The sequence below is a fragment of the Saccostrea cucullata genome, unplaced genomic scaffold (assembly GCF_032062105.1).
Source record: "Saccostrea cucullata isolate Sc308-1 unplaced genomic scaffold, CSIRO_AGI_Scuc_v1 ctg1450, whole genome shotgun sequence".
Taxonomy (NCBI): Eukaryota; Metazoa; Mollusca; class Bivalvia; order Ostreida; family Ostreidae; genus Saccostrea; species Saccostrea cuccullata.
The window spans coordinates 67489-90288 of NW_026932943.1; the positions used below are offsets into that span (position 1 = coordinate 67489).

General features: G+C 32.6%; 2 protein-coding genes across 3 annotated transcripts; one reads left to right on the forward strand and one right to left on the reverse strand.

Annotated features, from left to right (window-relative positions):
* Window positions 1-1962: 1962 nt before the first annotated feature.
* On the reverse strand, window positions 1963-3135 carry LOC134236606 (uncharacterized). Its single transcript, XM_062718778.1, has 2 exons — window positions 2868-3135; window positions 1963-2444 (listed from the first exon to the last, which is right to left on the reverse strand). Exons 1-2 carry the CDS (start codon window positions 3133-3135, stop codon window positions 2149-2151), a joined length of 564 nt encoding a protein of 187 aa, XP_062574762.1. The 3' UTR covers window positions 1963-2148.
* Window positions 3136-4136: 1001 nt separating this feature from the next.
* Window positions 4137-12215, forward strand: LOC134236605 (uncharacterized). 2 transcript variants are annotated; one of them, XM_062718776.1, is made up of 4 exons: window positions 4137-4358; window positions 10178-10297; window positions 10607-10720; window positions 11396-12215. In XM_062718776.1, exons 1-4 carry the CDS (start codon window positions 4265-4267, stop codon window positions 11758-11760), a joined length of 693 nt encoding a protein of 230 aa, XP_062574760.1. In that variant the 5' UTR covers window positions 4137-4264; the 3' UTR covers window positions 11761-12215. The 2 variants fall into 2 exon arrangements, with proteins under 2 accessions (XP_062574760.1, XP_062574761.1); XM_062718777.1 differs by having other exon boundaries at window positions 4154-4358; window positions 10610-10720.
* The last annotated feature ends 10585 nt before the right edge of the window (window positions 12216-22800 follow it).

Below are 22800 nucleotides of genomic sequence, written 5' to 3' on the forward strand. Positions count from 1 at the left end.
TTCCTCTTTGAGAAGGGCTAACTAATATACCGACTATTGAACAGCTGAGTTAACGACGAAGAAACTGATTTTTTGCAATGTGTACATCATGGATTATTCCAGAGAAAGAGTGATCAAAGAAATATTGCATGTATTATCTACAAAAAGACATGGAAATATAAAAATACAGAGGTATGGTATGGAAAATGCACCGTAGATCCGACAAAGTTTTGTGATCAATCGACTGATTCATTAAGTGTATGTTTACGTGTCTTTTATTGTGAATTCTGCACCAATATAAAACGGTACCATACACCAGTAATGGGCTTCAAATCAGAATTTTGAAACTTTACACATACTAGACATTCAGGGCTTGAACAATGAGGATCCTTCATCGTGCCAACGCCATTAACTTGACAAGGACATCAATTTTTAAAGTCTTATTCAGAAGACCTGTAACTTTGGCCTATAGCGACGCTCGCTTAAATTACCCGGTAATCACTACCTACGTTTACGTCTTAGGTTTTTCGCTACTGTGGCGCAGTGGTAACAGCGTCTGCCTCTAGACCAGCCCAGAGCTGATCCTTAACGTCGCGGGTTCGAATCTGACCTGAGTGAAGAGTAGAAGCATAAAATTTTGCAGCTTTCCCCCGGCAAGTGGTGGGGTCTCCATATGAGTGAACAATTAAACAAAACATCTAAGGTTTGTCAGGGCGCGGCGAATGATACCTCGGCTTAGATCATTGGATCTCATATTTAATGCCCCTTTAATGTCCCTTTACGTGCTGAATAATTCTTGGAGATTTGTAGCTGTGGGAGAAGAAAGGATTGTCACCCTTTGTCTCGTTTGAATGACTTTAGTGCCAATACATAGTAGAGGAGGGAAAAGATGGACAATAGCATTGGGGCTGCTATAACATGCCGGGTATCGCAGTGATGTAAGTGTTTTACCCAATTCTCTTAATTATTTAATTCTGTTTTTTTATCCTTGTATTTTAAAACGGGTGTAATATAAATCTCAAATTGCTTTTATTCACTTTTTTTTTTATAAAATAGATCATAAGTGTGAGGAAAAAATTCTTTGGTGTAATATGTGTAATGAGCTACCAACTATACCCAATATTAAATCTTTTATATATTAATATAATTGGTACATTTTGTTCATTTGACATTTTATACGATGCATTTTTGTTTGACAATTTCTATTGATCTTTTAATTGACCCAGAAGGAAGAAAACAGTTACAACATAGTCTTAAATTGAAGTTTGTTGTCTCGATGACAATACCAAGAATCAGTTCCGTATCATTACCTTCAGGACCGAAACCAGCATATCGATAAAAATACTACAATTCAAAGCCTACAAAGTTCAGCATGCAAGAAACCCGAGAGTCATTCCTGTGAATCACAAAAAATAAAAGATTAAGAAAAAGTGGGTAATGAACTCTGCATCATTTGAATATAATTTGTTTTTAATTCTGCGAAAATTATTTAAAATAAATACATTTACTAAAATGGTAAATTGAATATATGTCTTCAATTACAGTACTAGATTTTTTTCAGGTATGGTCAAACTCTATGATCATTTTAGAGGAGTAGAAGAGGAAGTGGAGAAGGTAAAAAGATCAAACTATAAATATAATAAAGGTGTGATTCCTTCAGGTCTAAACAAAAAGTATGGCTATTACTAATCTGTTATAATAAAATGGCAATTTGTAAAATAGAATAAGAAAATATATTACTGTGGCCCTTACACTCATTTGTTGACTTTTGCTTGCTAGTAAGTCCAGGTTTATTCTCGCTTTTGATGTAGCAAAGTTTTCATATAATATATTGTTTTAAATACTGGTATATCTTCAAATTACTGGCATTTATAAATAACTTTCATTTTTTACATAGCTCTGGTTTGTGTAATTTCGGGCATTCAATAGGAAACAAAAATAGATGAATAAATAAAGGAATATATGCAGATTTTATTTCCACAGAAACCTCTTAACAGCATCAATTTAGATTCCAACCAGTAAATGTTGTTCTGAAGTTGTTATCCCGAAAGTTCATTACGTATGTTGTACACGTTGCTGCAGCTCGAATATACACACTATCAGACGTGTTAAGTGGCACCACCATTGTTCCGGTATCCGAATCAAAGTCAGCGGCTTCATCCGTCTCACCTAAGGTATAATTGACCTCGTCATTGTTGACGTAGACTCTGTATTTAGTTTTCCCTCTATCTCCAGTGTAGATGGTCCAAATGAAAACATATACCCCTGAAGTTGGAGCTGAAAACACGCCGCTGTATTTGTTGTATCCTCCACCCAAATTTGTTTTACTATATCAAACACTAAGGTGTGGTGGATGCTTGGATTTGGTATTGGATGAGAAAGGTAGGTATAGAATGCAATAATGTTACTGGTAGATCTGGTGTTTCTAACTTTCGCATTAGAGATCGACAAATTTTCCAGTTGTTCTGAAAAAAAAATTGAAAGGTTGTAAAAGTTTTCAAACTGTTTATTAGTTACCAACCAGTTTGTGTAAAAGATTTTTCAAAAGAATTAGAAATTATCATACTTCTGTCTGTCACTATTTTTGTTACTTTTATATGAATATATATGGTGAATAAAAATGGAACAAACAAAAGCCAACATGACAACAATCCTTGAATTTTTCCGTAGAAGCCCCATGCAACTGCAAAGTGCAAAGGATGTCTAATGTTTTAGAAGTCCTTGTTTTCTCTGCTCCAAAAAATTGAGCTTGAATACTAGCTGTTCGTTATTTGCTTTTATTTCATTCAATATCTTTTTCAATATGGATTGACGTACAATTCAATTGCAAAATTGTCTCTGCTGTGATATTTCAGAAATGTTTTCTACAACTCAAAATGAAGACTTACTTTCTTCAAGGCTCCTCTCTTCATCTCCTCCATCTACGATTTTCTGATTCATAAAACCGTCCTTAACGCTTTGAACTTTACATGACTTCATCATACATTTAGTCATGTCAGCGCGTAAGAGCTTGGTCTCTTTTTTCAGCTTAGAAATTTCCCTTTCTTGCATTTTATTGGTGTTACGCATTTCACGTAGCTGTCTTTCGACATCAATGCTCGTGGAGCAGATTTCTAATATTTCAAGAGTATGAAGAATTATCATCATTTTGAACATTGTGAACTAATGTACCATGCACGATCCGTTCCAGTACAACAAAGCCATAACAACTGTTACAATGGCTTATCTAATTTCTATAACTTGATATTTTTCAGCCTGAGATGAAAGGATCTATTGCATTTTGTGTAAATTAAATAAGTAATATCTGCGCTGTTATGTAAAAATCAGTAGCATTATATCGATTACGTAAAATTCAGCACATGCAAAGTTGTACATTAATTGATTCGAGGACAAGATGCGTTTTGTCGGACTAAAGAACTAAACTGTTTACCCGGGGCCTTAAGGCAAAGGCTAACAGTTTGGTTTCAAGAGTCTACAAAAGCTTTTATTCGCGAGAACATAGTCAGATAATGTTCTGTTCTACAGCATACTGCTTAACTTTACAGATATTGTGCTTGCTTTCATTCATCTTGACAAAATTGACAAAATTGACAGATATGGCTGTTTTAACCAACATTGTAAGTTGAAAAAAATATGTCATAGCGGTCCAATTCATTATTTTCAGTAGTGAAATATTGTGATTGAATAAAAAGTATTTCCGGTCACACGGTGAAAGGATATCAGTGCTTGAAAATATAATTTCTGACTTGTCATAAGATTCTTGCGAGACAGGATTTAATTTAGATATTTTCACTCATGCTTCTTACTCGTAAAAATATGAAAAAAATCCTGCCTCATCCGTGAAAAAATTTCATATCTATGTATAAAATATTGAATATCCCCTGTATCTCATTAACAGGTCTAGAGAATATATCTCCGTTAGTGGTAAAATATCCGTGGTATAGACAGCTCTCTAAAACATTGAAAATGTTAGACTTTTTAAAAAAATTATTTTCAATTTTTTTTAAATGCGCATAAGTGTAAAGATATTTGCTGTGTGGTAAGTGTTCATCACTCACTGCCTCTTTACATGGCTTCCCATTCATGATGAGCTTTTATCTATAACGGGGTTTTCCATCTCCATAAGTACTTCAGGAAGATGTAGGTTGTATCTTTATAACATTCACACTTTTAGGTGATGAGTGCAGAGAGCAATAAAAGTAGAACAGTGAAGATCTCAAGCATTCTGTTTTCCAGTATCACGTGGTAAAAGATTTCTTTAATCTTTTTATCGAAGATCCTTACCATGCTGCCAACAGTTAAAATTCTGGTATTGGTCTTCCTTGGCAACGTTTGTCTTGCACCGTACACAGATGGCCGAATGTTCAAAAATTACCAATGTAAGTACCACGATACTGATGAATTATAATGAAATGTTTTGACTGATTTGGAGAAGTATGTCATTGTGCATGTCGTGATCTCGGAAACATTTAGATTACACCACAAATACAGTTAACTATATCTCAATATTAACTTCCACAAAAGTTTGTTTTTGCTGGTTTTGCAATCTGTTATTTTCGATTTAAGGGGGCCGACTCTAGTTTTCATTGCGCAATATTTCGCGTTAAAATGAAAACTGTTTTAAAGCAACTTTTTTCACTTGATTAATAAAATTAAACAAAATTTAGCAATTGCAGGTTTAAAAATGTAATAACAATTTTATATAACTGAATTTTTAACCGATTTTGCAACTGATAGGTAGGATGACGTCGTTACAGTGCGTTTTTGACGTTATGATAAACTGAAGCTTTAAAAGAAAGGGGTAATAGAGATGTTATTAAATAAAAAGTAATAAACATATGCTCTTGAAATTTACTACATAGGAATTTGATAATCTCCTCATCATATTTTATTATTTTTGTATAAATCCTATGCATGCGTCATATTTTGTAGCACTATATAATAACAGGAAAATTCGTTAATTTTTGGCCTTTTGAGATGCCCCCCTCTGGTAACTTTAAGACGGTAGAATTTTGTGTTTCTTACACATAATGTACAAGATAGTATTACTCATCATATAATATATACATTTGTGGTATCTTTCCATTATATAAACATACAGAGAGTTTCTGTCAAAGTCAATACATGACCGAATCACACGGCGCAATAATATCTACCGTTACTTATAAATATAAATTGAATTGCTTTTCATTTATAAAGATGAACAAAATAAGCAAGTGAAATAATTGTTTTATCTACAACGTGAACAAATACTTCATACATTTTTGGTGATCGATTTAACCTGTGTACATAGAGAATATACCGATAGAAACTAGACTTTGTTTACAAGTTTTATGTCACTTTTGTCAACTGCACAGTCTCTATCTTTTTAGTTTATCCTTACTTTTGTTAGACTTTAAGTTAAATCTTCATTATATTGGCTAAAACTATATTTTTTCATTTTAAATTCTACTCATGATAAATGTGTAAATCTATTGGAAAATATCAAATTATTGCAATCACGCAACGAATAGCTGAGAAACACCCTTATCGGCGCTGTCGTACTTCAATGTAAACTGTCGACAGTGTCTCCTTGTTAACATCATAAAATTTGATATACCTTTACTTACTGAAATCGTAGATTAAATGTTTTTGATCAAAATTAAGAGAGAATCTATTCACTATTACTGATCACAAGTAGCCTTTAACAAAATAGAAACAGAATTCTTAGTGTGAGCATACCGCCTTTCAGCCGATTTACTCCTAGCGCACTTTTGACGGAAATCTACGGCGACTGGTTATGCAATATTTATATTCGAATATATTTAATTTAATATTTAATTGTCCATCTCAAATGTATATATAAGTAATAAATTTAACGTGATCAAATCTGAGAAGGCCTTCGGCCTTCACTTGATAAAAAAACCGGTTCAATTTGTTTATAAATTTGTTATTTATTTCTTAATTATAGTTTGAATAAAAACGCTATTGTAGTATTTGTATAATTTCCTTTAAAGTGCTAAAAATTGGTACTTTCCTAAATAATCCTTTAGTAAATGTACCTGTATTTTGAGTTGGTCCCTTAGAAATACCTGGACGGTAGATTTCGCCCAAACTTTGCATGTACACTAAACTTAATGTCAGTTAAATATGGTATAAAAACGAAGAGTTTCGCTATTGTAGTTTTCACGCAATAAAATCATAGTCGGCCCCCTTAAATTAGCAAGTCAAAATTGAGGAAACTCGGGGCTGTCACTTCCTAAGCGGATGTAAAATCCCTAAGGTACACTTCTGAGACAACTGATTCATGGAAAAAGCGGTATAAAGTAAAAACAACCTCAAAAACTGCAGTTTCTGTGTGATTGCTCATAATATCTTCTCCCAAGAATAAACCATTCCTGAAACCAGTATAAGCTGATACGCTTTTATATATATGACAGAGGGACAAATTGGCTGAAATATCGCCGACTCGGTGAAGCAATAACCAATCAATCAATATTGCAGAGAGCAAGTCTGAAAGAAGTGTGATATTAGGCTTGTAACTTCTCCATCATTTACATATATCCTATCTTTAAAAAAAAAACCCAGTTCAATTTGTTTTGAAATTCATTCAAAATTTTCACAGTCAAACATTGTCACTTGCGAGTGTCCAGTATCACCAATTTTGGATACTTACTAATTTGTGATACCCGTTAAATTCTATAAGCAATTTGGCTGACGAAGGAAGTCATACTTGTAGAAAATAAAATACAACAGCGCTTACTTTTATTTTTATTTGTCTATATTTTCAACGTTTTTGACTTCCAACAATTTTTTTCAAAACAAAAATATGACAATGTCTGCTTTGATTGAAGGAATGATTTTGAATGCCGAATATCATAATATATTAATAATGACTGGGGTGTCCATGCGTATGTCCTTTTAGATCTGTTTGTGCTTCCTTAAACCATTTCCCATTACAAAACACTGACAATGTCATTCTTTCCATCAAATTAAGGGTAGCTTTATTTTAACTGCAACATCTCCCGTAGCAGCCATGCACGGTAGCTCAGTCGGTTGAGTGTCCGTACCGTGATCGGGAGGTCTTGATTTCGAATCTCGGTCGCGACTGCTCTAAGTCGATAAAAAAATTGGGAGCAACCGTTTCTTCGCCATGCGCTCGACATTTTTTAGTTCAAAGTCCCTGGTCCTTTGGATGAGACCTTAAAACCGAGGACCCGTGTCACAGCAGGTGTTGACACGATACCAATCCATCACTGCTCAATGGCTCTGAGTGCCGAGTAAAGGTCTTCACCGGTATATGGTGACGTCTCTTCATGAGTGAAAAAATTCTCGAATGGGATGTAAAACAGCATACAATCTCCCGTACCACTGAATAAAAACAAAAAAAAAGACTTTCACTGAATCTTTATTACGTATTGCAATTTTACGTGTACCTTAAATTTGTCTTTGGATAGGACAGTGTTTTGTGGTTTCCCATAGCATTCACTGAATAATATTAAGAGTACTAGTGTTGTATCTCCTCCTATACCACTGGAAACAAATTCACCATACTGTCAATTAATCTTTAGTGAATATGGACATTGCAAGTCCTACATCAACAAGTCGCAATTTAATGTAAGTCCTGCATTTACAAATATTAAGAGAATGTAAGTCCTGTATTAACAAGTCGCAAGTGGATGAAATTAGTGCACTGAAAAGTATTAGGAGGGTGTATTACTTTGACAAGTTGTAATAAATTAAGGGGTTGTAAGGTCTATATCGCTTTAATGCTCAAAACTGTTTGAAACATTAACCTTGTTTGGTAATCAGGAATTTTATTGTTTAAACTAACAACAATTTAATTTGAAAAGACCACAAAATCTTCCTAGAAAAGTACTTAAGTTAAAATGAGTAAGTTGTTACATTTTCCAAGTATTATTGTCTCAATTTGACCAATAAAGGATCACGTAAAAACTTATAGAGTCATGAGTTCTCGAGTAATCTCAAGTTTCATATACATAATATTTAAATAACCACTACAATATGAATCTTTCATTCGTCAATTAGATCTAAAAAATAAAATTTCTTAAATTACTTTAACCTAGATTCAGTCAATAGAGTGTTGTCCTTAACTTTATTTGACACATTATTTGACACTTGCAGAATAAATGATGAGTAGTTGTTTTGAAAACACTTGACATTACAAAGTATCTTGTGATAAAAATCACCAAAGCTATTCATGAACACATACAATTTTCTGATGGCACTCCCATACTGTCAAAGGGATTCACATAGTTTCTCATGAAAGCATATGGAGGCAATGAACTAGTTTCAAGCCCAATAGTCCATTCATACAAAACAATTCAGAAGTCCAGAGGTGGGATTAGATGCCTAGGAGAATAAAGTATCCCCATATACCGATCACTCCATCTGTGAGGCCTACGTACTGATAAGTGAAAAAGAACATTTCGTAATTACACTGACACTGTAAATTTACTTTAAAAAACTTAATTTCATGAGAATTTTACAAATAAACAAGAATCCATGTTTGTTGTCAATATATGTTATCACGATTTGTCAATATATTCATTACATTCTAATTTATTTTCGAAAAATATTTGTATTCTAGACTACGGTCGATACAATGACCTTATCAGCAAATATAATTTATCATTGAGTCAAATGCTGACTTACGTTTTTCATACCAATTGTTAGTCCATTGTTTATACACTAAATTGACGACGGATTTTTCCGTTATTTCCCGATCATGACAAAGAGCAAACAGCGGGTATGATCGGTCGGCAGGGGATGCTCACTCCTTCATGGCAACTGAACCCAACTCTGATGTTTTAGAGATCTGATGTTTTAGAAGTTGATTTGGAAATACTGATATATTATTAAATTTGTATTCAATACCTTTGTATTAAATACGTTTAACTCAATTAATTTTAAAGTAATTAAAAAAATCACAAATTATATATGATTTTTTTTTAAGAAAAAAATCACGATACACCCCTCATATCATATCTCGTAATAGCCTAATATTATATGTCTCTATACCTTTTTTTGTTTTTACATTACCATAACACTATTAAGCAAAAAAATATTTAATAAAGATTGATGTCCTTCTCATCATGTAAATTTTAATATGAATATCTTATCTGATGACAATAACATACAAAGCACAACTTAAATTCATCCTGATGTTTCAATCAAATCTTTTCTTTTCAAAAGTGGAAAATGAAATATATGGAGATAAATGCACTGCAATATAAAAAAATTTTCTTAACTGTGCGTCAAACAATCACTTCTTGTGCAATATACATGCTCTTGACATGTTAATACAGAAAACACTAGGAATAATTATTCATCGTATATAACGTAAACAAATAGAAAAACTCTTAAAAAGAGGAGAGATGAGGACATACTTTCTGTCGTCATTTCTGTGAATTTCACAATGTTATTTTTTTTCTTTTGAACACTCTTGAACTCATTCAGAAAAATCCTTTAAATGATTAAAGTTTAACGCATTATTTTACTTCTCAACCATGTCGCAATACAAACCCCCCTTATTTCTATGCAAATGTTTATCAAAGAAATTTTTACTTATCAAATATATATACCACTTTTAAAAATAGGATTTTATTTTATTTTTAACGTACATTATATATGATTTAATAATAATTGTTTAAACCAACCTAGTCATCTACATTACGAATATATGGAAAACTACAGCTTAAATCAGGATTAGTTACATAAAAAAAATTAGTTTAACCGTACAATTTTAAATTTACATTCAAAATTTCACAACAAAGTGACAAAAAAAGTATCGACTAAAAAGGATAATCGCAGAAAGTTTGAACATCATTAAAAGTCTATAAATTCATGCATTTTAACATCATTCCACATGCGAATAAAAAAAAGTTTGTTCATTTTAGTAAGTTTAGTTCATTTTAGTAAGTTAAGGGAAAGAGTGAGGTGGTTGCTGCTGAGTTAGGAATTGAAATTGTTCATCAAATGTTCAAATTATCTTTAGAATAAAACAATATGGTAACCTCTTAGTACACATCAAGGTGACCATTGAATGTATTTTTATTTTTTATTGTGTAAATCGCGTAAATTTAGAGTCACATGTCTATCAACGTAACAACTTTAATATTCTCAATACTTTCATACCTAGAAATTTCTTTAAATGTTCTATTAAAGATTTCATGTAAACAAAAAATGTTTTTACCAGCTAGAGGAAGATGGCTGACTGGAAGACATATGGGATTTGATGGGATGCCTCCATTCATGGCACAGCGTTATCAACAGTATGTTAGAAGAAAATTTGTAACTGATGACGATGATTTTGAAGGTAAAGAAGTGTTCACTTTAAAAAGAGTTCTTACCCATATTTTGCCGTCTAATACACAGTACAACGCTACTAAAAAGATCTCGTTTGAAAGGAAATCTATGTTAAAATAAGATGAGATAATATTTATTTAAATTGGGGTAAGACAATAAAAATATTAGCTTTAAAGAAGTATTTTCTAACCGATCTAGATAATATATAAATACAGAAATTATAAAAAAAAAAAAAAAAAAAAAAAACACGTATCTATAAATGAGCATCACATTTAGGTAAGGTATTAGTACTGTATAATGACCTATCCACAATTTCTAGTAGACGGAAGCGGAAGTGGCAGCGGCGGCGGGAAATCTGACATTGAGGACTTACCCGGTCTGATAAATACACCAACAATAAGACAAAGTGAAACTACATCTGAAAAGAGTGAAGGTGAGGATTTATTCTCATTCTGATGACAGCGTGTCAAGGTCTACACTATACACTGTAGGTTTTCTTCACTTCAATGCTGCAATCAGTATGCATGTTTCTATTTTTTCTATTTTGCGGTCATGTGCACAGCTCCTATTAAATTTATCTGTTTCCCCTAAAAGAGTCCTATAAAATCATTCAGACATTCCATTTTTGTCCTTTGGGCACAGTTTCCATTTTCCCCTCTGTCAGACAAGAAATCATTTTTGAGAGCATTTCTCTCACTTTCTCCAATTTCGTATTGTTTTATGAACTTTGATATTGAAGACCGTTTGTTATTTCCATATCCTTCATTGCAATTACAAACAAAATTTGATGTTACTACCTACCACATTTTTCAAACACCCAATTCTTAGAAAATTATGAAAGATCAATGATTGTAATGGCTGTTGTTGTAAATCTTTGTTCATTTGATGTTTATGTAGTTGTTTACTAGTATTTAGATATTTTTATACTATTAATTTATTTATTTGATAAAAAAAAAGAACTGGAACAAAATATGTTACTTTTCTCAATGTTTTCCATTGGATTTAGTGCACTTACGTAGTACTTTTAATAATGAGCTTTTCTATGTCGAAACTTCTTGGTTTTTCTTTGAACAAATTAAAAAAAAAGGATTTCCATTTTTTTTACAAGGTGTGTCAAATCCTGTTTTCAAATTCCGATCCACCTCCCCGCCTTCTCAGGAAACCAAGAAAATCTCCACAACCTCAAAAATTCCTGATGACGACCAATCTACAAGCAGTAAGAAAACCAAACCTCACAAAGTTACAGTGTCAAACCCCAACGAGCCCCTTCCAAAGAATAAAAATACTCACTTGAAGTCTTCGTTAGGAACACCTGAAAGAGCAGAAGAAGGAGATGGATTGAGCCAGCAGACTATTTACATCATCGTGGGTTCGGTGTCAGGCGGTTTGGGCCTGATCTTATTGATTGTAATGGCTATTGTTCATTTCAGCCGTAAAAATGGCCAAGATGGGTACAACCGCAACTTGATGTAAGAGGGTCATTCGTTTTTGCTGTAATTCGGAAAGCAGTTGAATGAATAATTACAAAATACAGTATTACAAACCCCATAAACGAAATATATTTTAAGTTGCATATTTTTAAGCTGTTATTTTTAATCAATTCATCATGGTAGTTAGTTTTGTAAGACAAATTGACTTTAAACTGACCATAAGGACCTTCAAAGTTGGTGTACAAACTAATATTATAGATAAATATATATATTTCTTATATGTATCTTATTCTTTATCATATTTGCTCTTAACTTCATAGATATGTACCTCATTTTATGCTTTTATTATGACATTTATTTAACATTGTACCCTCTTTGTGAAAAAAGCCCTTGATTTAATTTGAAATGCTCATAGTAATATAACATTAAAAAGACTTTCTTCACAAGTGAATGCATTAATTGGATAAATATTTCTAATAAATATATAATTTCTCGTCACATTTGTTTTCCCACTTCGTAAAGAAATATATATATATACATGTATTTATATACTTAAAGTAAAGAAGAAAAACACGAAAAACATCAGTAACGCTTTAGGCCTTTCTCTCTATCTTCAGAAGCTTTACAAAATAACATACTAATGTTACACAATAATTCGCGGAGTATATGACGTCATTATTATGAAGTCAAATGTACTATGTTCACAGTTCATTGTGCACAGGTAAAAGTACCTGAAATTTTCATGTTCTCAGTAAAATGTAGATATACATATGCATACATAATTAAATTTAATTTAATGATATATATTGCATCAGATTGTTAAGCTTTGGTTTTAACGCTCAAATGAAATGTTTTTCTTTTTGACGTCAACAAATATCATTTTCTCCTGCTATTTTATAAAACGGAAATTTCTTTTGTACGCACACGTCTAAATGTTCACTTAGTGATATTTGTCTATACTCTGGAATGTTAATCTGTGTTAAACTTGTCTCACCTATGTAATATTCACTACACCCTGGACAGGTTATCACATATAAAAGTTTTTGTGTATCACACGGCATATTGGCGTTCACTGTAAATCTTCAGCCGTTAAAGTCAAAGTTCATTCAGTACGATAGTCACCACGGAAGCATATTAGTGCCCCTTGGACACTTTCTTTTTTTAATCCCTATATTTTAAACTGTAAATTTTACACTTAACCTGTAAAATTTACTCTTTAAAGTGTAAATTCCACATTTTGATATGTACATTTTACACTTCAATCTGTAAATTTTACACTTTAATCTGTAAAATGTTCACTTTAAAGTGTAAATATTACACATTTATCTGTTTAATTGACATAGTCAATTTGGCAACTTCAGAGAGAGAGAGAGAGAGAGAGAGAGAGAGAGAGAGAGAGAGGGGGTGTAGAATTAAAGTACATGTGTACTTAATTTCAAAATATATCACCTGTTCCCATGCAGATAAGCAAGATCAGTTGACCCTTTGAACATATAACTGTAACTGTTTCCATGGTTTCCACGAGATCTGCATCACTTGTTGTAGACCCTCAAGGGGATGAGGGCTGATTTTCATTCTGCATCTCGTCCTCTAAAATCAAATTAAAATTTCAGACTATTCCTGCTGCTCAAAACATATTCACTTTTATACAAAAAAAAAAATATTGCCCTCAACAGTAAATATTACATTTTGTAAAGCCAAGGAATCTCTGTATACGCTGATTTAAGTATGAGAGTTCTTAACCTATACTTATTAGCCGAAAAAATCTCCAGTAATGGTTATTACTACTAGTATATAAAAGCTTTGCTTTATATATTTGCTTTTAAAATTGTACAAGAGAAGTTTTTTTTTACGAGCAGACGATCTAGTGGTATTTCGCTTAAGTAAATTTTGTCAAATAAAACGTTATTTACAGTACGTTAATTGCAAGAAATAATTTTAAGACTTTCTGTTTTGATCCTCAGGTTGCGCCTTCCTAATTGCAGATTTTACCAATAGGAACTATGGAATACGAAAAATGAATGTATAAAATACTTTTAAAACCCAAATCTTTCGTTTGAAAAATTTAATATTGCAAATCAGACTGAATGCTGAAGAAAAAAAAATCTAAACATCACGGATTTTTATAAAAGATGGAAGGGAAAACGGTAAATCAAATGTAGGGTAACAGTAAACTTTCTCTTATCATGGACAAAGGGTTTGTGCTGGCAGACTGGAGGACAGACTGTATGCTGATTTTTCCCCGAAGGACCGTATGGAAAGCAATTAAATTGAGTGAACCATTCTATAAAACGATCTTCAAATTCTGAGTATTAAAACGTTCCTGGACTTTTAAAGTTTTATAATTTATGTAGTTTGCTTTGATACAAGAAAATATTTTAGGAAACATTACTAGTGTTTTGATTAATGGGATAATTTTATGATTATTTGATAGTAGAAAAAAGCAGAAAAAATGGAACATTTGTTATGTATGATGATCAAAATTCTCCAGAAGAGCAATTTTAAAGTAAAAAAAAAAGTAGGTCATATTTTTAATTGTATGCAAAATTGTTTGATGCTTAGTGTAGAAGAATGCTTTAGATTCATTGATCTTTTAGTAAGGATTCAGTCACAAATCAGTATAAATCCAGATTTATGTACAGGAATTTAATAATAAATGTATTGGATACCTAACTTAGAAAGATTGATATAATTATGCATAAAATAACGGATATCGAGACGTTTGGGTGAACAAACTTAAATACATATGATAAGTCAAATTAATATGAAATAAATGTTTATGTACGTAATTCTTTTAATTTGATTTCTAATTAATATTCCAAAACTAGACAGAACTCTAAAAGGGTACATGCATAAATTAGGCAGTTTACTTACAATCAGGAAGGCGTATAGATATCTAATGATTCCTTTCCAAGAACTGATGATGAAAAACATGCTCTCGAGGCCTCCATATCCTATGCATTGTTAATAAAAATAATATGAAGTGAAACAAGGTCTGTTACATTTTTAAATAAAAAAAGAAACTGTATTTAGAATGCATGGTCCCATTCTTCAATTGTCAACCATATGTCCCATAGGTACTGCTTAAATGATTTCATAAATAACCATTCAAGACGGCAAAATAGCTCTAGTCGCTCTAACCAGATGTACAGTCCACCTAAGTTCAGTGAAACGTACACCCAGATAGCAAGCAGTTTTCTTTGTAAATCTGAACAGAACGTGCATGACTTTCGTGATGTAAAATCGTTGTGTTGTGTTTTTTTTTTAATTTGCACATTAACCTTGTAACAATCGAAAGCATTTCTAAAACTCTACTTACGTAAACAGTGAATACATGTTCGAAACGAAGTAATTTAAAAATGTGTCCTTTAATCTTGAAATTTATTTTTCTTCTGAAAAAAAAAATTAAATGAGTAAATTAAATGCTTTTTTGCGTGGACCCTGAGGTCCACGCAGTAAATATAATTATAAGCGAGGTTAAACCGGATGCTAAGGGCAAACAACAGGCTACGCATTCGCGAGAATGCTAGAGGGTTCGCCTCCTTAGGCTCCTTGCCCGTACGATAATTCGCCCTATAGAATATGCTATTAAATTCGCATATTGTATTTATATATTCATTGGCGGATCCGAATTTCCCCTTTATACATAAATTACACTTTCATAATTTTCATTGATTCTATGGGCATTGGCACAAGCTTTTTAAAAAGTAGGAAGAACTATTTACTTGCAGTATACAGATACATTTAACTTAACAAATTGAATAAAAAACGTCATTCAACGACTAGTTCTAGCATTTAAAAGGTAGAACAAGTTTTCACCGGCATCACTTTTGTGCATCAAGGCTCGCAAATAATTTGATATTTCAGCAATCCAAATACCGTTTGATAGAGCTCTGTAGCAACGGTTTTTAATGTGGAGGGGGGGGGGACAAAACAAATCTGCGTATTACAGAGTTGTGCTACACTTGTACCATCAGATCTATTTTTCCCAAGATAGATTTCTTCCGTATAAATCCAGAAGTGATGTCAAATCCCAGCCATTATGGGTTACATGTTTCAAAATAGCCCGATTTCTTTAAACTGACAACTGCTATTATCTGGCTATTATCGGAGATAAAATTAAACAATTGTGCTTCGAGACTACAATCAGTCATAAGTAGGCAGATCATTGTAGAAAATGTGGACAAACCTACATGAATATTCACTACACCTAGAAATTTTCCTAAATTGAATTTGGATTAGAAATACATGCATATGGTCCACGTATTGCAGTCCCTTTTTAAAGGACAGCAACTTGTTCAATTTATTTAAGAAATAAACATTAATGTTAACAAGTTTTCTGGAAAATGAACTTTTAGTTGGTCACGTGATCAAATCCTGTGAAGCCTGAAGGGCTTCTCGGTAGATTTGATCACGTACCAACTAAAAGTTCATTTCCCAGAAGCCTAGAAGTTGTTTGGTTTGAAAGTTCGTTTCGCTCCAACATTTGAATATATACAATGATGTTCAGCAGTCCAGTTCAGGAATTCTGTGTTTATAATCATTATGTAAGAACAATGATTCCTACTGAGAAAAATCTTACTTTTTTATGAGTTTTTAATATATTTGAAGTCAAAAGCGGTAATATCCCCTGTTTTAGTTAACATAACTTCAATGGAAATTCGGGTTAAAAAGATAAGTCCGATTTTAGGCTGTAATTATAGTATTTAAAGCATTCTTCAAACCAAAGGAAGATCTATTGAACATATGTTTAATGAAAATATCTATACGTGTCAGTTATTTTACTCTTTTCATCGCTTTAACTTGGTAGTTCCGAAAACAGATAGAAATATATCTAAACAAGATATCACTTCGCCGAGCGATTCGGTCGCGCTATGACCTCTGACACCCAAATAAAGTTCACACAGAATTGTACAAATTTTCTCTTCAATACTAGTTAATATGTTCATCTAAGAAAGATATTTGCAAATGTAAACTTTTGACTGTTTTTATGTATATAGAGTTAGTTTTATCATATTGTAAATTTTGCATTTACCTCCCCCTAGTAAATTCAAAATTTCAGCATGATAGTTCTTCAAAGAACTATATGCGGTATATTGCATATGTTTGCCCCCACAAAAGTCAAATTTTGAAAACTTCCTGAAATGTGCTGAATTCAATAAATTGTACGAGAAATATAAGTTAACAGAAAATATTATAGTTCCAGAGCAGTGTATTCACAATTTCTGTTTTTATGACGTCACAAACTAGTCCGATTTTATATTCTTTTTCAGAAAGAGGACAAAATGGACAAAATTTCAACAATTTAAGCTTTAAAATTTATAGAGCGCATGTGTGTTCAGGAACAATATTGACATATTTCATTGATATTATCATTCTACACATTATATCAAAATATTTATCCGGAACACACATGCGCTCGGTGACTTTTATTTAAAATATCGACGAAATATGTACATTTTTCTGCAAAATTCATAAAAAACTGAAATTTACGTCATATTTGTGACGTCATTACGTACATATGACGTCATTACTTATGAAATTATTCAGTGCTTTGAAGTCAGCATATACTCCCCTGTTTAAGGACTTAATTAAATATTACTCCATCAAAGTTTGATTTTGGGAGGCAAATGTTGGTTAATACCGCATATAGTTCTTTCTCTTACACAGTTTCTTCTAAATTGGATGGGGAGAAAAGTCATTTTCTGTTCGATAAAAGGTTTATTTTATTTTCAAATATTAAAAGTTTTGTAATAAGACGTTTAATTTTTTAATGACAAATATTTGTTTATCTGTTGTGCGTCATTAAAGACGATCAATTATTTTTCCTGGCAACGCATTATCAGCCCATTGGTGATTATATGATAAAGAGCAATGCAAAGGTTCAAATTTATTTAGAACAATTGACAGTCTTAAACATTTAGAGACTAAAAGTTGGATTTGAGTATAATCAAAACCTGCTTTAATTAAATAGAGTAAAATTCTTCTCTGGAATAAATTTCTTTTAATATAATTATGTAAGTTTAAAAAAATCACGAAATCTTCTCGATGTCTAAATTGTTTTGATCCCAAACAGACTTTGAGAATGTTTTATTGTTTAATCTGACTTGAGCCAGAAAGTTCGATATCTTATTGCCTAATCACTAAAACGTCCATCCAAACAATACGAATCAAGAGAAGAGCAAAACACAAACCTCAAAAACATCAGAGATGGGATCAGGTGTCATGGAGGAGTGAGTATTCCCAGTCCACCAGTTACACCGGATGTGTTTCTTGAGTTTATTTTCTTGAAAAAATATTGCTGAGGTACTACAGACATGAACATGTACATATTCCAATGCATATCTGATTATTAAGGTATAAAAAGCTGTTTAATTCCTTCTAAAAATATTTAATGCTTTATAATTTAATGAATTTCAAATGTTGAATACAAAACAGTTTTTAAGAAAACACATGATGAAACTCTGCCTATATTTGACTGAAACGTGAGTAAATGACAGGAGTCTGTATTTTCAGTGACGTTTCCTGACCTTTCAGTTAATAATCAGCTGCTGTAATTGTGTAAGTTCCACATGTGAATACTCTGCTTGCAATTAAAATGTGTCAAAACTCGTATGATTATTTACGTGGACAATATGCATGTGTTTCTAACCAAAATTCAATTCGAGAAAATTTCTGGGTTAAGTGAATATTCATGAAGGTTCGTATACATTTCTACAATTATCTGCCGACTTTTACTAATAGTACTTTCATAACAAAATTGTTCAATTTTATTTCCGATTAGCCTATAGTTTTGTCATTTTAAAAAATGGGGCTATTTTGATACATGTAACCCACAATTGTTGGAACTTGACATCTGTGCTGGATTTACTGAGTATATTACGGAAGAAATCTATCAATGGAAAAAAATATCTGATGGTACACGTGTAGCATAGCTCTGTTATACGCAGATATTTTTTTCTTCCCTCCTCCCCTATATGAAAAACCTTTGCTACAGGCCTTTATCAAGCTGTAATTAGTTTTAATTATTACAGTCAAAAATTATCTAATAGGATGTTGCTTATCATTAAAAGAATATTCAATGCATTTTGATACCAGGTACTTGTAAGCAAAAGTTCTGGCGTATCAACTGCACAAATTAGACACAGTTCTGGCAGTAAGAGAGTTAATTGGTGTAAGCCTTTATTCTCAAAACTGATGCCTGTGAAAACTTCTTCTATCTTTTAAAAGCTAGAGCTAGTCGTTGAATGAAGTTTTTAATTCAGGTTGTTAAGTATATGCTGCAAGTTCTTCCTTCTTTTTAAAATGCTTTATGCCATAAAATCAATGTACATTTAGTTTTTATATAAAACTATATATAAGAGAGAAATTCGGATCCGCCAATGAATATATAAATATGATATGCAGATTTAAAAGCGAGATTTGCTAATGAATGGCATATTCTAATTCGAATAGGGCGAATTATTGCAAGGGCAGGTTGTCGTAGGGGCGAACTCTCTGGGACATTCTCGCGCATGCATAGCCTAACGTTTGCCCATGACATCCAGTTTAATCTGCAGAAGGATAAAACGTACGCTCAACTAGGATCTCGCGTCCCCCGTAAACAGTTCGTCATTTTGCGTAGTAATAAAACATTTTAACCTTGCTTATATATTTTCTGCGCGGACCTCAGGGTTCACGCAATAAAAATATTCTAATTAAAAAAAGTGTTAATCATTTGATAAGAATTTGAGAAACTTATACTCGATTATGAAAATTTTACACCGTTTCAACGTATACATTTACATTTAGTAACATCAATTGAACTGTCTATATTTGTGCATTAGTATTATCAATCTTAAGAATATTCTACTTTAAATTAAATCCTGTTTCTTTGAAATTGAATAGTGAATGCAATTTTTGGTGGATGTTCTTTGTTTGTCAACCTATCAGCTATAACAGCAGTACCTTCTTCGAGGAAGTGTGTGCATACATATGTAAATATATACATAACCGAGTTTTACTGTAATGAGGACATAACATTGAACATTCTGTTCCTTAATCGAATGGTTACATTGAATTTAATAATAAACTTTTTTTTTTAATATAAATAAAGTTTTATAAAAGTAAAAGCATTTTGTTTACATATTTTTTTTTCTATTTTCTCTCTTCCTGTGGAGGATTGAGTGATAACATTGGTATAATGAAACATTTTCTTAATATGCAGTATTGATTTGAAAAGAAAATACTAGTAAAAAGAAGATGAATAAATAAGTTCTTCTTTATTTCATCATATAATATAGCAATATAGCAATCATTTTGAGAGTATTGAACAAGCAATACTTGTTCTCCTACCGAAAGTGCAAACTTGTTCCCCTCAAAATTAAAATCAGCAAGCGTATTGGGGGAAAGAGTTCGAAAAACTAATTGGGAAATATGTTTCTCCTTGAGAATTTAAAAAAGGCATGACTCCAGAAAAAACAATGCATGCTTGATAAGTTATGTTTCAACGTACACTCACATACCAAAATGTAACTCTATAAATGTAAAATTTTACATGAAAAGTGGAGAAACTAAGTGGGACAGTTTGACTGATGGACAGCTGGACGGACATGTCCCATTCTGGGAAAAATACATTTGATTTTTGCATTGACCTGTTCAGAGAATTGTGTAGATAAACTACTGTAAAGGCTTAAAAGTCAGTAAATGTCCATTTTTGAAAAGGATGATTCTTCTGTTCCTTAATGCATCAAGCTTGACCGATTTTATTGAATTGCATTCGCCCCAAGGACTTCATATTTTTTGATTGCTTTCTTGTGAAATATTTTGAGCAGAAACTATGAAACAGATGGTTTACAATGGAAACTTGAGACCACTTATTGTTAAAACGTACGATCCATTTTTAAACATTTTAACGTCAAGCATGCTAATGACAGAAATTCTGATTCAATATGTTGCAAACATCGTGATATTGTATAGCAATGGATATATATGTAGGTATCGGAAGGGATACTGTTCATCAACTGTTCTCAAGCTAAAGAACAAGATGCGATATCTTTGCATTTACATGATTGTGAGTAATAACTTTGATTCACTTTTTTCAATTCAAGATTGTCTATTCCTGTATGCGTTTCGTATAAATGTATAGCAGGTTTAGAATCCGATTTAAAAAAAAAACTCCGTGCACAGGTTAAAATACCTCTGTTAAGCATAGATTATTGGAGACTTAATTTGTCTAAGTGCTACATGAGACGGACATATGCAACGATATACCTTCGTCACCTGCATACGGCGTTTATATATGTAGGACTCCAAAGTGCGATGGGACTCCAAAGTCCGATGGTCACGCCAAAGTCCGATGGTCTGCGCCAAACCCCGATGGTTTGACACGCCAAAGTCCGATGGTGCGGAAAACAATAAATGTTTATGACGTCATAGTACTGCTGCACAAAAATGCGAAACCGCGCCATGCCAAGCCCGATTTGTTAAAAATAAAATACAAATAAATATTAAATGCAAAGATTAACCCTAATCTTTTAGATATAGGTGCGAGACTAACACTTATCAGTCGAAAAAATATGTTAAAACTAGATATCTTGGATGAGTGCAGGAATAACCAAAATTAGTCCAATAGTGTGCAAGGACTAACCATAAAATCTCTCGGGGAAACATATTGGTGTTCAAGAACTAACCCTTATCAGTCGAATAGTCTACAAAGACTAGCCCTAATAGCTCTGGTAGGCGAAAACAATAAGCAATATCAGTAAAAATGTATGTGAGACGAATACTGAATCAATGGATTTTGAATGCAGGACAACGTCATGACGTCGGACTATTGTGACGTCATAAACGTTGATTGTTCCTCCGCACCATCGGACTTTGGCGTGTCAGACCATCGCACTTTAGCGTCGCGCGTCTCATTGGAAACGAGCCATCGGACTTTCGCGTGACCATCGGACTTTGGCGTCCGTGAAGTCCGCGTGCCATCGGGGTTTGGCGCAGACCATCGGGGTTTGGCGAGACCATCGGACTTTGACGTCACCATCGGACCTTGGAGTCTTACATATATATCTCAAATGATTCGATACGCAAGAGCATGCTCAATTCTTATGAACTTGTTATTAAGTTCTTATCAACTTGTTCTTATGAACAATTTCTAAAACGAGGTAAGTTATTGAGAAACAAGTTGATGAAACAAGAATATTAACGTCTAGTTTCTATGAAATATAAATCATTTTGCAAGTTCTTTGGTCGATACAATGACCTTGTCACCAAATACAGTGTATCATTGAGTCAAATGCTGACTGACGTTTTTCATACTTATTGTAAGTCCATTATTTATACCTGAATTGACGACGGTTTTTTTCTTGGTTATTTCCCGATCATGACAAAGAACACACGGCGGGTGTGACGGCCAGCAGGGGATGCTCACTCCTCCATGGCACCTGATCCAATCTCCGAGTTTTAGAGGTCCGTGTTTGCTCTGCTCCTATTTTGATTTGTTTAATGGACTTTGATATTGAATACTGTTCGTTATCTCTATATCCTTCATGAGTAAAAATTGTCTTTAAGTCATCTTTAAGCAGGCTTAAAATGTGTTTACTGATATTCTAAAGAGTTGCTACGTTTGTGTTCCACAGCTAACATTTCGCTTATGGCCCGCACATTTATGTCGCCCTTATAGTGCTTCTTTCCGAAATAATGCCTTTAAACCAAACTGTTGATATCCTTTTTTCATCAAATTGTTTGTCAATAATTTACCTCATTTAGAAATTGTTTAGATGAGAAGCATGCTCTTATGTATCAAGTCAGCTTTTAACAAATCTGGATGAATAAATGCTAATTTATTCTTTATTTTCATAAAAATTACAATACTTTGTTTCTCATATAATGCAGGATTAAATTAATAAATGTGCACATATTTCGCAATAATAACACTATCTGAACGTAGAATAAATAAAGAATGAAACCTAGCCTGATTTAGCTGTACTTATTGATATTACGTAACAGATTATAGAATTTTGTAACATGCAAAAAATAAAACAAACGTGATTGGACTAAGATTGAGACATGGTCATCAAAATATTTATCAATATTCTACCGT

What these genes read in the sequence shown, in the direction of transcription:
- LOC134236606 (XM_062718778.1), bottom strand. Translation starts at nt 3,135, where the DNA reads ATGTTCAAAATGATGATAATTCTTCATACTCTTGAAATATTAGAAATC. An exon ending in AGAGAGGAGCCTTGAAGAAA is followed by an intron (nt 2,445 to 2,867) that starts GTAAGTCTTCAT and finishes TTTTTTTTTCAG; the next exon opens with AACAACTGGAAAATTTGTCG.
- LOC134236605 (XM_062718776.1), top strand. Translation starts at nt 4,265, where the DNA reads ATGCTGCCAACAGTTAAAATTCTGGTATTGGTCTTCCTTGGCAACGTT. An exon ending in TGATGACGATGATTTTGAAG is followed by an intron (nt 10,298 to 10,606) that starts GTAAAGAAGTGT and finishes CACAATTTCTAG; the next exon opens with TAGACGGAAGCGGAAGTGGC. An exon ending in TACATCTGAAAAGAGTGAAG is followed by an intron (nt 10,721 to 11,395) that starts GTGAGGATTTAT and finishes TTTTTTTACAAG; the next exon opens with GTGTGTCAAATCCTGTTTTC.